Raw genomic sequence first — 13,799 nt, 5'->3', positions numbered from 1 at the left:
TAAAAGAGATTAACATATATATTGTCTTTCTACTTACAGTTAATAAAAATCTAACTTTAGACTTTAGTTTGTTCTTGTCATTATATTTTCTCCCATGAGAAACTTTATTTTTGCATCAATATCCATGTGTCTTCCTGTTACATTCATTGGTTGATGTTCAGCGCCCTCCAGTGGTTAAACAGGTAAAACAACAAAAAGAGGGAATTCAAAGTTATGCAGTTGCTCCGATCTTATTGCCTCTGAACAGATTGTACAGAATTCATAAGAACAAGAAAATACTAATGCAAAGTGTAAAATGATGTGCTAAAATGCTGATAATGCTAATGTATGAGTGAGGGGAGGTGTAATCAATGTGAAGTAAAACGGTGAGCCTTTTGAGGAATTTCAGATGACTTCTTACTGTCTTAGTTGTATTATATTAGCTTTATATAGTTGTGATATTGGTAATGAATATTTAAGTTTTTGAGTGACATTTAAGCCTTAGATGCATAGTTCATTTGAGTCTAATATCAGTATTTGTCTGCTACCTTCATATTTGTTTGCCCAAGTTTATGTCTTTCGAAAAAGAACTGTTGAAAGTTATATTTTAGTCACAATAATGTTTATTAGTGATTTTAAAAACATTTGTAGTCAGATTAAGACAATTATAAAAAAGACAGAACAAAAAATGTTGCTTGATATAACTGCATGCATTTGAGACAAATGCTTGTTTCTGTTATCAGAGCACATAATGCATTACCACGTTTTTTACTTAATTGTTTATTTAACTGTTAAATGGCTTTCAGATAATAATGTGTTATTGTGAAATTACCTGGTGTGTAAAATGAGTTGACTGGTGATGCTAATGACAGCTGAGGTGGACACAGAAAATATATTTGACACACAGGACCAAAGGATTGTCTCCTGGAATGTATGTGTCCATCTTGATCCTCACATGGAAAGTTGTCGGAATAGTGCAAAAAAAAAAAAAAAATCCAGAAACTTTTTTTTAAGAGTAAAAGAAGTAAATAATACATTTTTGGTCTGCTGGTATTAAGAGTAGTATCCCCACTATTAAAAAAACATCACCTTTGATTTTTTATTGATGGGAGAAGTATTCAAATCTTTTGCATATGTTGCAAATATCCTTAATACTGTGATCTTTTGCACATTCCTGTGCAAAACTGTACACCCCTTTATTTTAATAACAGACATGTTGTACTGTTTTTTTTTTTAGAATATTTTTCCATATGTTATTGCAGAGTTGTATTCTACATATATATATATATACATATATATATATACATATATATATATATATATATATCTAGATATAGATATATGCTTCTTGACTGGCAGTACTTGCTTTTGTCTTTTTTTCTTTACATTTTCTCATATGTTTATTATAATGCATCTATATACTAAGGCAAATTCTCTATATATGAAATCCTACTTGGCAATAAACGTGATTCTGATTCTGTACTTTAGTAAAAGTAGTTTACAAGTAAAAGTCCTGCATCGAAAAGGTCACTTTGGCAGGTATAAGAAGTACAAGTAAAAAGTAAAAGTATTCAATGCAGAAAAATTACTTCTGAGTGATATATTATTGCACATTATATGTAATAAATTATCAATGCTAATGTGAAAGCATTTCACTGTTGTAGATGTCTGAGGTAAAGTTCATTTCAAATGATTTATGTACCATTGATTTGATTTGATAGATACTTTATTCATCCCTTTGGGAAAATGTGGGTATCTAGTTGCTCATGTAGATTAAAAAACAAACAATCAATAAAAGTCAGTAATGATGAGTAAAAACAGGGTTAAGAGCAGACAAAGGATTACTTAGAGCAGGGTGGGTAGTTTAATCCACACCATTGCAGCATATTTCCATAAACTCATTATTTGTTCTGTATGTTAAGACTTAATTTGTAAAGTAACTTGTAACTTAAATTTTCATGTAACAGTGGAATAAAAAGTATAATATGAAATGTATTGGAATTAAGTATAAATTAGCATAAAGTGGATATACTCAAGTCAAGTACCTCAGATATGTACTTAAGTGCAGTACTCGACTGTTCATTTACCTTCCAGCACTGCATGATTTTACTGTTTGATGTTGACCTTCATTTAAAATCGTTCATCTTTCATCTTTAATTTGCATGTTAAAAAGTTCCTAAAGAAAGACAAACACGCTGATCTGCAGGGTTCAAACATTTGAAGTGCTAAAGTTTATTTTTATATTTCCAATATTTTCCTAAGCTCCACCCTCCTCCCCTCCGTACGGTTCAGAGGGATTTTTTTTTTCTTTCTTTTCTTTTTTTTTTTTTTTTTCCCTTTTTTCTTTTTTGAATGTGCAGCTGCCATGTAGCAGAGGGAGGAACAGCTGGCTGAGGGAAGAGCCAGCCCGGGGAGTCAGTCACATTCCTGGCTGGGATTCAATGACTGAACCAGACACAAACAAACAGAGAGGGCGAGAGAGAGAGGAGAGATAGACTCACACACTGAGTGAGTGAGAGGGGAGACAGACTGAGAGTAACGCCAGACTGAGCAGACCTGAGAGCCATATTTCCAGCGCACATTAGGAGTGCGTAAAACCGCAGGAGCGCAAAGAAACACAGAACCCGGTGATTGTGCGTTGGATAATACGACCTTTGAGTGTTTGAGTGTCGGAATTGTCGACTTTAATTGCGTGTGCGTTCAGAAACAGCCCCTGTGAATTCAGCAGCCGTCAGTTTTCTGAATGGACGCGCTGGGAAGCTTCTCCGGTGACATGGAAATGCGCGTTATTGAGCGTGTAGCCGGATGCTGAGGACGCCCCATACGAGAAGTGAATTTCAGCTTTCATTTTGAGTTTTGAAACCTCTTTTCCAAGCGACAAACAACATGGAGGCGACGAGCTTTCAGCCCCATCCCGGACTTCAGCAAACTCTGAAGCAGTTTCATCTGAGTTCCATGCGCTCTCTCGGCGGACCGGCTGCCTTCTCCGCCCGGTGGCACCAGGACTCCCTCTTCGCTAAAGATGGCAAATCCGCCGAGATGATGCTCACCCTGCCGGCTCAGACCCCTCCGGTGATGTCTGGTCCACTTTTCATCCCGTCGGACCGCTCCACGGAGCGGTGCGAGACGGTCCTGGAGCGGGAGCCCATCTCATGCTTCGTGGTCGGCGGCGAGAAGCGCCTGTGCCTGCCGCAGATCCTCAACAGCGTCCTGAGAGACTTCTCCCTCCAGCAGATCAACTCGGTGTGCGACGACCTGCACATCTACTGCTCCCGGTGCACGGCGGACCAGTTGGAGATCCTCAAAGTCGTGGGGATCCTGCCCTTCTCAGCTCCGTCCTGCGGGCTCATCACGCAGACGGATGCTGAGCGCCTGTGCAACGCGCTCATCTACGGCGGTACGTACCCTCCTCACTGCAACAAGGAGTTAGGCTCCCTGGAGCTGGAGCGAACCGAGAAGAGCTTCAAAGTCTACCATGAATGTTTCGGCCGGTGTAAAGGCTTGTTCGTGCCTGAACTGTACGCCGGCCCCAGCGCCGCCTGTATCCAGTGCTTGGACTGCAGACTCATGTTCCCACCACACAAGTTTGTGGTCCACAGTCACAAGAGGCTGGAGAACCGGACTGTCCACTGGGGCTTCGACTCGGCCAACTGGCGGGCTTATGTGCTCTTAGACCCGGACTACAACGGGAAAGAGGAGAAGAGTCACCTGGAGCAGCTGCTTAAAGAGTTAAAAGGAAAATATGATCTGACGGGCAAGAGGTCCACTTTATCCTGCAGAGTAAGTCTCTCTTTCATCACTTATTGTCTTTGTATGTGTGGATATTTCAACAGCTTCAGGCCTGCTACATTATCTGCATTCATTAACATTGATACTGAGGAGGTCTCCTTCTCATTAATGTCTCCTCTTATTGATTGTTTGGATGTTTTTTCAACTGCTTCCAAGAGTTATAATGCAAACTACATGTCACATCCCATCTTCCAGTGTCTGTCCCCTCCACTCCTCATAGTAGGGGAGAGCAGGGATGAAAGTATGGAGGGCGGTTACTACTGTGGTTGCTCCTGGCAACTAATTTCCCTGTTGATTAAACAAAAAAAATAATTTAGACTATTTGACCGGTGTAAATGCAAGAAAACAGAGATTAGTCCCATTCTTCAATAACAAAATCATTATAAATGCTGCTGAAATGTGAGGTACTTTGCAGTGTGCATTATTAAGAACATCATGCATTATACTATCAAACATGGCAGCAACTCACTAAATGCTTTAAAGACTGAACAGAATCACAATGTCTGCTGGTAAATGACACTGTCGAACTGGAGCTGACGTTAGCTGCCGCTGGCTGCCACACAGTGTGGCTAACATTAGCAGTACTAGCACCAGCAGCCTGCTCTCCCTGTAGGTTAACGTCCACATGCCTGTGCTGAATATGGTTATACATTGCTCCAGTTCAGTGGTTACACGTCCATTCATTTCTGACACAAGCCTACATACAAACTTATTTACATTTTGCTAGATCAAAATACTGCCAAACCACACTGTTTGCGAGATGTCAACCGTCCTGCTTTGCTGATAACAACATCCGGTCCATGCAGACATTAATGCAGAGAGAGGGGCTGCCGTCTGTCCTAGCTGCAGGCCCGCAAGTGGTGGTCAGCTACGTAACATCTTAGAGCCAACAGTTAATGTGTGTTGTGCATAAATAAAATATTAATAAATACTTTAACCAACCAGTATTTCTGTTGCTGGCGAGTAGATGACTAATTGCACACATAGTTGTAACATGGACCTTTTCTCATGCAACATGAAAACATGGCATTAAGTCCACATGAAGTAGTCTCGAAGATGAGCCCAATCCGATCAGTTTTGCTTTTGTTTTGAGTTATAGAAGAAAAACTGATTTTTCACTTTTAAAGTAGAAGTAATGTTTACTATTGAAAACTGTAAATATATCATCTGTTAGACCTATCTGTAGGTGAATCTGTAGGCTGTCAAGGTTTGAGTTATCATGCTAGAGCTGCAAAGATTAGTCAATCCATAAATTAGATTTATTATATTTGTAGGAAATCCAGATGTGCGTGCTGAACTGTTCTATGTGAGCTACAATCCATAAGAGGCGATTATACACTAAGGTTAATTTGACACATCGGACAAATTTCATACAAATACATTGAATACAATAAATTGATTTGAGAAAAAAATGGTCAATTGCTTGAAGGATTAACGAGACATGAATGAGCTTTAACTGCCAGAAGTATTCAGCGCTTGACCCACACCTGTGATTCTTTCATCCCAACAGGGAGGGTCAAAAGTAATGCGCAACATCAATTTCCAGTCAGATTGTGTCCAACTCATTAAAAAAAATGGTTGTTGTTGGTAGAGGACATGTGTATGTTGTTTCAGTGAAATATGGTTGCTCTAAATAAATGCAACTATTTGCAAAGAAGGGAAAACAAATTTCATCCCTGCTCTCCTATAAAGCATCAGTCACCTCATATTTGTCTGAAAGGGGTGACAGTGAAGCCTCCAACCATCAGCTGACACCCCTGAGCACCCCCCCCCCCATGCTTAAAACTACCAGGTCCACCTTCCACCCCCCAGGGTTACCCAAGGGCATCTGCATTATGATAAATGGAGTCCCGATGATATATTTTATTAGTGTGAGTGCTGAAGAGGGGGGCAGGGGAGCCTATTATGGTGCCACGAGGTGGGGAAGGGGATAAGAGTTTAATGAGGTTTGGGATATGGAAATATGTGTGTGAGAGAGATGGGGGGGGGGCTGTGGCTGATCAGGATAGGATAAGATATGTGTGTGTGTTTGTGTGTGTCAGAGCTGTCCAGGCTCCGTGCGTGGGTCAGAGATGTTTAGTATGGACAAAGGGCCAGGAGACGAGGTGGCTGTTCCTTCGTCACAGAGCAGCTGTTGTGTGGGACTCTGCTAATGAGTGGACATCTCTGTATGCATCACCATGGTGCTGCTCCAGTCTGAGCAGGAGCCAGGAGATGTCTCACAGGGAAACCTCAGTACTCTCTCTAAAAAATACTCAGTTGGCTTCTACTAACATGTCTGAAATAACAACAGGAGGAGGGTTATGAGAGATAAAAAAGATGAGCTGTAGGTCTGTAGTCAACGAAAGAAAATCCGGGCTGGCTAAAATTCTACCTAGTCCACAATCAATCGATATATCAATGTGAAAAAAAAATTGCTCCCTTATCTCTGGATTAATTAAATCGGACAATTCTTTTTCATATGCAGCTGTATGTAGCTCAGGTGTGTGCCACCAAAATCCAGCACCGTAATCTGTGTTGTGATTTGGTCCAGTAAGTACTGGTCTGGTCGTAGAAGAACTGGTGCCACATTGGCGCCACGTTTCTGTACACAGCCCTAAAGCTAATGCTGTTTGAGCCAGGATTACAGTATGAACGTCCACAAAACACAACATGAAAAAGCAGCTACCAGCATCCAGCCTACCTTTATTTAGTTGGATTGGAATGAGGCTTAATGTCCCCACAGTTTCTCTTGACTGTCCATTAGTATTACAACATTAGTCATCATTAGTCTGTTGGAATAGCCACATTAGCCGCACAACATGCTAACGGCAAGTTTAACAGGAAAATGGACAAAATGAACACTAAAACAACACAAAACATGGCAAAACGTACAACTTTCAAGTTTCAAGTCAAGTCAGAAAGCCAGTACTTATCTATCATTGAGCTTAAAGTAGTTTGAAGTGGTAATGTTCAGAGTAATGTTAACATTACAATGATGGACGCCTATTGTCATCAAAAATCCTTTTAAAAAACTTTTTATCCACTCACCCCTTCTGTCCTCTGAGGCTGGGGTGGGTTGGGTGGGGTGTAGTGATTTTTGCTGGTAATTTGTTGTCAATTAGTTTGGAACTGAGTAAACATTTAGTAAACAGCCTCTTGCATAAAAAATTAAAACATCAGGTCTTCGTATGTCCTGCCCCTGAAATTAATGGATTAAGAAGCACTTCTTATGGAAGTAACAACAAGAATTTGGTCAGACAAGTACATATCGACTGACCACCCGAGCAGAAGGTGTCAGCCCTAGTTGATTACATCTTTTGTGTTTTGGTTCTCAATTTAGAAACATTCAAGTTAAGGTCCTGAATGCAGCACGCAGGGTCCACAGCTGATTTATGTCATGTTTTCCCACAAATTGGACACAGACTCCGGACATAATCTTGTCAAGAAATATCTGTCTGCACAAAAAAACTTGCACCTGTGGCTAATTTCAGCAGTACTTGATGTATCACCTGTGAGTTATATATTTTCTCAAAATGGTGAGTCCTGTGCTGACAGTCTCTCAGTGTGTGTGTGTGTGTGATATACTCAGGGGCTGAGCATCATGGAGGCAGCATGGCAGAGGGGGCAGTGCGTGTTTGCTGTGGTTCACTGTCAGTCGTGTCCCAGTTAGCAGACAGGCCTGGTCCTCGGGGAGCTGCACACCAGCGCTCTCCCATACATCAGCCTGACAGGCCAAGCTGCTGAAAGGCCGGACGGGGGCTCGCAGACCGCGCTTGGCTCAGCTTACCCATGAAACAAAAACTCAATGTTATCGGTCTGCCTCAGCCTCCCTGTGATGTCAGAGTGTTTTATTAATAAGAGAGAGCCTCGAAGGTTACCTCCTCTGCCTGTATCATCTGTCTAGACTCCCACCTCATCCGCTGCTGTACATGGTGACTGCTGCAGATACAGCACTGCTGGAAGACACCGCTGAGAAGATAATTGCTGATGTAGCATGTGTATTTTTTGTGGAATAGTTTTGAAGTGCAGTTTGCTGAAGAGATTTTCGAGTTACTCCAAATTTTCTTGATAGGCTAAGAGTGTAGAGAGTGAAACATTTTTCAGCTTCCTCCTCACAAAAGCAGAAGCCGGATCAGAGGAGGGGAATGATCCCAGTGAACCATTGTGTCTGTTTTGCATCAAATCCAGCTCCAGCATTTGGTCATTTAGCCCTTTGCTTAATGTGCAGATGAGGGCAGATTGCTGAGAGGAGGCTGCAGACTCCCTCATTCAGAAGATGCAGGCTGTGCGTGAGCCAGGCCTTGACATGTGTTGTCAAAGGGCCGTAACCCCTGACCTTTCTCCAAAGACACTGACCCAGCCTTCCCCCATTCTTTTCACACCATCCAATCACATGCCCTTGTGTCCAGTCCACTGGCCAGATGGCTGTCTGATAAAGGATGAAGGGATATACAGTGGACAGATAACCAAACGTTAGTCTCGACTGCAGCTTCTAGGGCTAGATATGGTTTAAAAAAAAAACCTCATACTGTGATTATTTTGACAGAAATTTTGATTGTGATTACTCAGTACCTCCAGAAAGTTGCGATGCTGCAATTTCAACAATGCAATTCAAACAATTAGAGCTTCACGTGAGCTCCATCAATCAAAGCAAACGTCATACATGTTCGTCTCATTGAACAGACTCTATGTTTTATTATGTACTAGTTTTTTAAATTTTCATTTGTTAATTTGTCTCAGGTACTAAAAAGAACACAAGGTTTGCAGTTGTTATTGACATTAATCAATGCTCTGTGCCCTTTTAGATTTTATCATTTTGTGCTCGGTGTTTTGACTGAATTTGAGCTTTTTTTTTAGCTTTTTTTTTTGTTTTTGCTTCTTTGTGGAATACCTCCAAGGTGCATGTCTTCAATTCCAAATGAAGCATTTTGTGAGGTTTTTTATAATCTGGAGCCTTTCTGGTAAGGTTAAGAGTGCTCTTTTATTCTCCCTGTAACAAGATGCCCTTTATTTTTAATGAATTTTACAAAAAAGGAACTTTCTTATGCAATTTTCACTTGCTCCCTCAATTTCTTTGCAAAAGAATTTCAACATTCATCACAATTTTTTAGAAAAGCTGCCGGGAAATCAGGCATTTTAGGCTGCAACAAACTGCAAAAAGGCCTGTGAAATCCTGTATGGACTGATTAGTGGTAATGATCATTATTGCATCACAGTTTTCATTTTCACTGAAAGAAACTATTACAATCATGGTTTGATGTTTGTTGGGGTCTGTACCAAACAAACATGTATTTTTTTTACATCTAGAGAACAAGATCTGCAGCACCACAGTACGGCATTGCAATGTTGCTTTCTCACACATTTTACCTTTATTGAAAAAATGCAGCTTCTGTGATTTGAATATTGCACTTTGCCACATTGGGATTCTGATAATATTTCAATTAATTGTGTAGCCCTTGCAGCTTCCATTTAAAAATAAAATCACCATTTTGTGAGGCTTGCAGTGCTCTTTAGTTCAGATCCTGGGTGATTATTTTGCTGACACACAGACAAAAAATGTAAATTTCATGAAAACTTTCAAATGATTCCAAATTTAAATGACTTGTTTCATTGTGTTGAACCTTGCGTGTAATAATTCAAATGTTAACTTTTCTGATTAGCATGAAAATCTTCAAGAAAGAGGATTGGAATTGCAAAAAACTTTTTTTTTTCTACCCTTCAAAGTCAAATGCTTCTGAGCATTAGCTGTGAAGAAAAAAAGAAATCCCTAAGAAGTGAGGGCAATGCGATCAATCATCTGACTGAGTAGAGAGTAAACGGAGGGTTCTGGAGAACTGTGCAGACCCTCCTTAATGGAATGGATATTAAAGCCATTCAACTGAGGCCAATGTATGCCATTTCTCATCCCATTGTTCTCCTCACTCGATGAAATTAGCCTCAAACCTGCAGCAAACCAATCAAGTGTGTGTCGAAGGCCAAAGGCTTGTGTGTTTTTAGTGATTAGCTGTTATTAAAAGTGAATGAATTAAAGAGAAATACCCCTTCTCCTTCTTCTTCTTCCTCTTCTTCTCTATCAGGTAACTGTGTTTTTATCTGCACTTGTATGTGGGTGTCTTTATGTATGCGAGTGTGTTTGCATGTAAACAGGCGAGTGTAATGACTGGATCAGCTGTGTGGGGCCAGATTAAAATGAGCTCTCTGCCGGCTCATTTCCATTCCCATCTGTCTGCTGACCTCTGGGAAGACCTGAAAGCTGACATGGTGCATCTCTTTGGTCCTTGATGGGCCTGTCTGCCCAGCGATGACCCAGTCAGCTAAGACCCAACCCACCCAGATACACATAGAGTCCATCACAGATTTAGTATATTTCCAAATCTCACTCCTGCAGCAGCGAATTCATTGTTTTAGTAGTTTGTTGCTTGAGTTTAATTTAGTTAATTCTACTCCTTCTTCTTCTGGACACATCAGTCTTTTGAGAGCAGTCGCCCGACTCCAAAACCCCCACCCAGCAGCGCCCAAATCCCCACTGACCAGCCTTTCAGCCCCCCCCCCCCCCCCACAGACCATTGCCCCGTCTTTGCAGTGGACGCAGTGTTGTGGCCGGAGTGGGGACGGCGTGTCAAGGCAAAGGGGCGTCAGGATCTCCCAGGGGTGGTGGCCTTCATTCTGGCAGGGGTGACCCCATGTTAAAAGGGTGTCAGCTGGGGTTCTGTCATGGGTGATGTGTGCTAAAGACCTGCCGCCTCCTTTGTTTAAGGACCGGCCTTTCAGAGGCTGTGAAGTGCAGCCATTCCTCTTTGTTAGGGCCTTGTTTCTTCTGGGGCAGTGTGGATAGGTCTGTAACCTCCAGCCTCTGCCAGGGTGGGAAATCCACGCTTCTGAATTTGCCATGTCACTGGTTTCCTGGTTATGTGCTCAAAGACATATTGGAGCCTGGAGTGGTGTCTGCATGTCTGATAGAGACAAGGGTGCTGGCCGATAGTTCAATACTTTTGACCAAATTCCTCTGTAAAGATATCGTCATAGTGGAGGAAGTCCTTTACTCAGGTCAAACTAGCAATACCACAATGTAAAAACACTTCATTTCAAGTAAAGTCCTACATTCAAAGTCTTAGTTTAGCAAAAGCATGAACACCAAAATGCACTTAAAACTTAAAAGCAAAGGTATTCAAAATGGCCCCTGTTGATATTATACTGTATGTTGTGTAGTTAATCTTTAAAGGCCCTGACAACATGTTTTCTCAATCAGCTTCTTACTATAATAAAGGACTATCTGCCAAAGTCAGAGCCACTTCTGTTATTTCTAATTAGACATTTCTGTGTTTCTTTTTTCCTTTGTGGTCTGCTCACTGGTTTGAAGTTGACTGAGCTCTTAAAGAAAAAGATGATGTGTTTTATATGTAGAGCTGCGACTTACAACTATTTTCATTATCAGTTATTATTATTATTATCATTATTTTCATGATTTATTGATTTATTTTTTCGTTTTCTGTCATAAATGACAAAGAAAAGCAGCAAATCCCCACATTTAAGAAGCTGGAACGAGCAAATGTTTGACATTTTCACTTGAAAAATTACTCAAAATAGTTGGCAACTAATTTTCTTTCCATTAACTAATCTATTAATCGATGTACAGCTCTACTTCTGTGCACCAATTAGGCTTTAGCAACAAGATGAGCTGAGATTTTTTGTATTAACCGTCAATAAATAATACCTAAAGGTATATATTTTCAACTGCTGGGTGCATTTTAGTTATGTATTGTTATAGAGAAATACTTCATAATTGCAGCCATTTTTCAGGGTATTAACACTGCATCATATTATTCAAAGTCAAATGTGTTGTATTTAAAATTTGTGGTAAAGTAATCTGGATAAAAAAAAAAAAAGTCCAATATTTTATGAGTATCTTAATGAAAGGTACAAAACTTTAGTAAACCTACTTACTGCTACCGGATGGCTGTTGTTCTTTCAAGTTGATATTTGTAATACACAACATGTTTTAGAAAAGTAATTAATTATGTGTACAAGGTTGCAAGTCATGTAGAGGCATTCATGCACTCATTTAACTCAGTCAAACATGTTTGAAAGACAATGATAATACTAAAAAGAAAACTGTATTTATATAACACTTAAGAAAATCAGCGGTTACAAAATCAAATAGCAAGAACAGAGTTATATCAAATTATAAGTAAGTCTTTCCATAGAAGTAGGTTTTTAGAGGCAATTTAAGTGGAAATTGATTCATGTTATCACTTCACATGCGAAATATTTAAAAATGCCAGACCCATTTTATATATTTTGTTGAGTTGTTTACTTACAGTATCCCAAATGTTTCCAAGAAAGTTCCCAAATGTTTCAACAAATGGTCAAAAACAGAGAAATGCATAATATATTCAAGGTAATGGTGTGTTTCCTATTGCTGCTAGTTGCTATAACTTCCAGGAAAACATGGCAGACGTTGGATATGTCAGAATGAGGAAGGAAGTCAGCGAACGTGACTAAATGTAACGTAAATAAAACTTTAATAGACTACCTTATTCATGAACACGATTTCTTCACATGAAGTCATGTGAGACAGATTTTCATCAGCAATGGTGGTTAATTATCAGTGAAAATAACAACTCCCATGATCCCACGTTAATTCAGAACATCATCAAATTACGTCTTTTGTTATTATTTCAATATGAAGGAGACCCCTAGATACAGAACTTAGATATTGTGCATTTAATTTGAAAAAGGAAGCATTTCTGGGATATCAGACACGATCTAGTCTCATGTTTTTGTCCGGCTCTATTTCTGATCATCTCATGTAGACCGTGTTTTGCTCCGTTCCTCTCTAAAAACCTCGATGACACAGCACCGTGCCAACGTGTGAAAGACTTCTTGTGTAACTCGTGGAGTGAGTGAGTGAGTGAGGAGGATGATTAGTGTTGATCAGCGATGATGAGACGAGGGAGGAGATGAGGAGCCCTGGCTGTGACTGCAGTCAACAAGCCAGTCAGTCAGTGAGTCGGGTCCGTTTGTGGCAGAACAGATGCCCCGTATTGGGTTAGTGTTATTCCACAATCATCATCAATTCCTCCTCGATCACCTCCTGATTTCCAGCTCTGTGATTAAGAGTCAGGCCCATCTGGTGCAGAGACAGGAAATCCTGGAGTCTGCATCTGCTGCTGGCTGAGCTACTAAGCTGCTGCAGTCAGGAGGTGGGGAGGAGGGTGGGGGTGGGGGGGGTTTAAACTCTGATAATCCTACATAACCCCTGGAATGCAGAGACCACAGTGCACATCAAAACCGTCATCTTCTCTGGACAGCGTCTTCAGGAACACAGACTCAGACAGACTGAATGTCAGCCATGGACTCTCTCCTCCTCCTCCTCCTCCTCCTCCTCCTCCTCCTCTGGCCCGCTCACTCATAGCATCATCCTCACAATTTATAACCAGTCCCTCTGGAATTTTGTAATTAGAGCATGAATTAGATATACTGTACTGCAGAGACTATGCTACATGGACAAACCAACAGATGCACAGTTCAAGTGCTTTTTCTGTAGAGCTGCAACCCAGTGAGCATCAAGCAGGATTTCAATGTTGATTTCTAGTTGAAAACTGGTTGATATTCAGTGTGAACATCTGAGACCTCTGTTCAACCTCTTTTCTACGGGCTAAAATGTGGTTTAAACTTCAGTTTTTCACAAAACACAAATTTGTTTAATCAGTTTGATAATTTGTTCAGTGGTAGGTTAAAAGAGAGAAATCTGGTCGACACAAAGATATTGTATCAATGCATTAAATGTTTCATATAAAGTGTCATAAATACAAACTGTACAGTCTGTGTGCTGCCAACAACAAGCTTCCAGGACATCATATTTGGGAAATCCCAATCCCAGTGAAAATCTTTCCATTCAAAAAAACACCTCTGGTCACTGGTGAAAAGAATCTCATAAATGGCTCAGTTGTGAAAGTTTTCTCACCAACTATTTGAAGACGTTCACAGTTAGACAATATTTCACTGGGTAACGTTTTTCATCCTATACGATGTGCAAATAATAGCCT

General features: G+C 40.5%; 1 protein-coding gene across 1 annotated transcript in view; it reads left to right on the top strand.

The window, feature by feature from the left end:
- Positions 1 to 2,298: 2,298 nt before the first annotated feature.
- skib (SKI proto-oncogene b) overlaps positions 2,299 to 13,799 on the top strand; it is a 50,269-nt gene continuing 38,768 nt past the window's right edge. The window contains exon 1 of the mRNA XM_084736283.1: positions 2,299 to 3,759. Coding sequence (XP_084592409.1) covers positions 2,866 to 3,759 — 894 coding nt within the window. The 5' untranslated portion in view covers positions 2,299 to 2,865. The remainder of the gene's footprint in view (positions 3,760 to 13,799) is intronic.

This window comes from Lutjanus erythropterus, chromosome 2 (genome assembly GCF_056507025.1).
Source record: "Lutjanus erythropterus isolate fLutEry1 chromosome 2, fLutEry1.hap2, whole genome shotgun sequence".
Taxonomy (NCBI): Eukaryota; Metazoa; Chordata; class Actinopteri; order Lutjaniformes; family Lutjanidae; genus Lutjanus; species Lutjanus erythropterus.
Note: the sequence above shows the minus strand (reverse complement) of the source record. Positions and strands in the feature narration are given on the sequence as shown.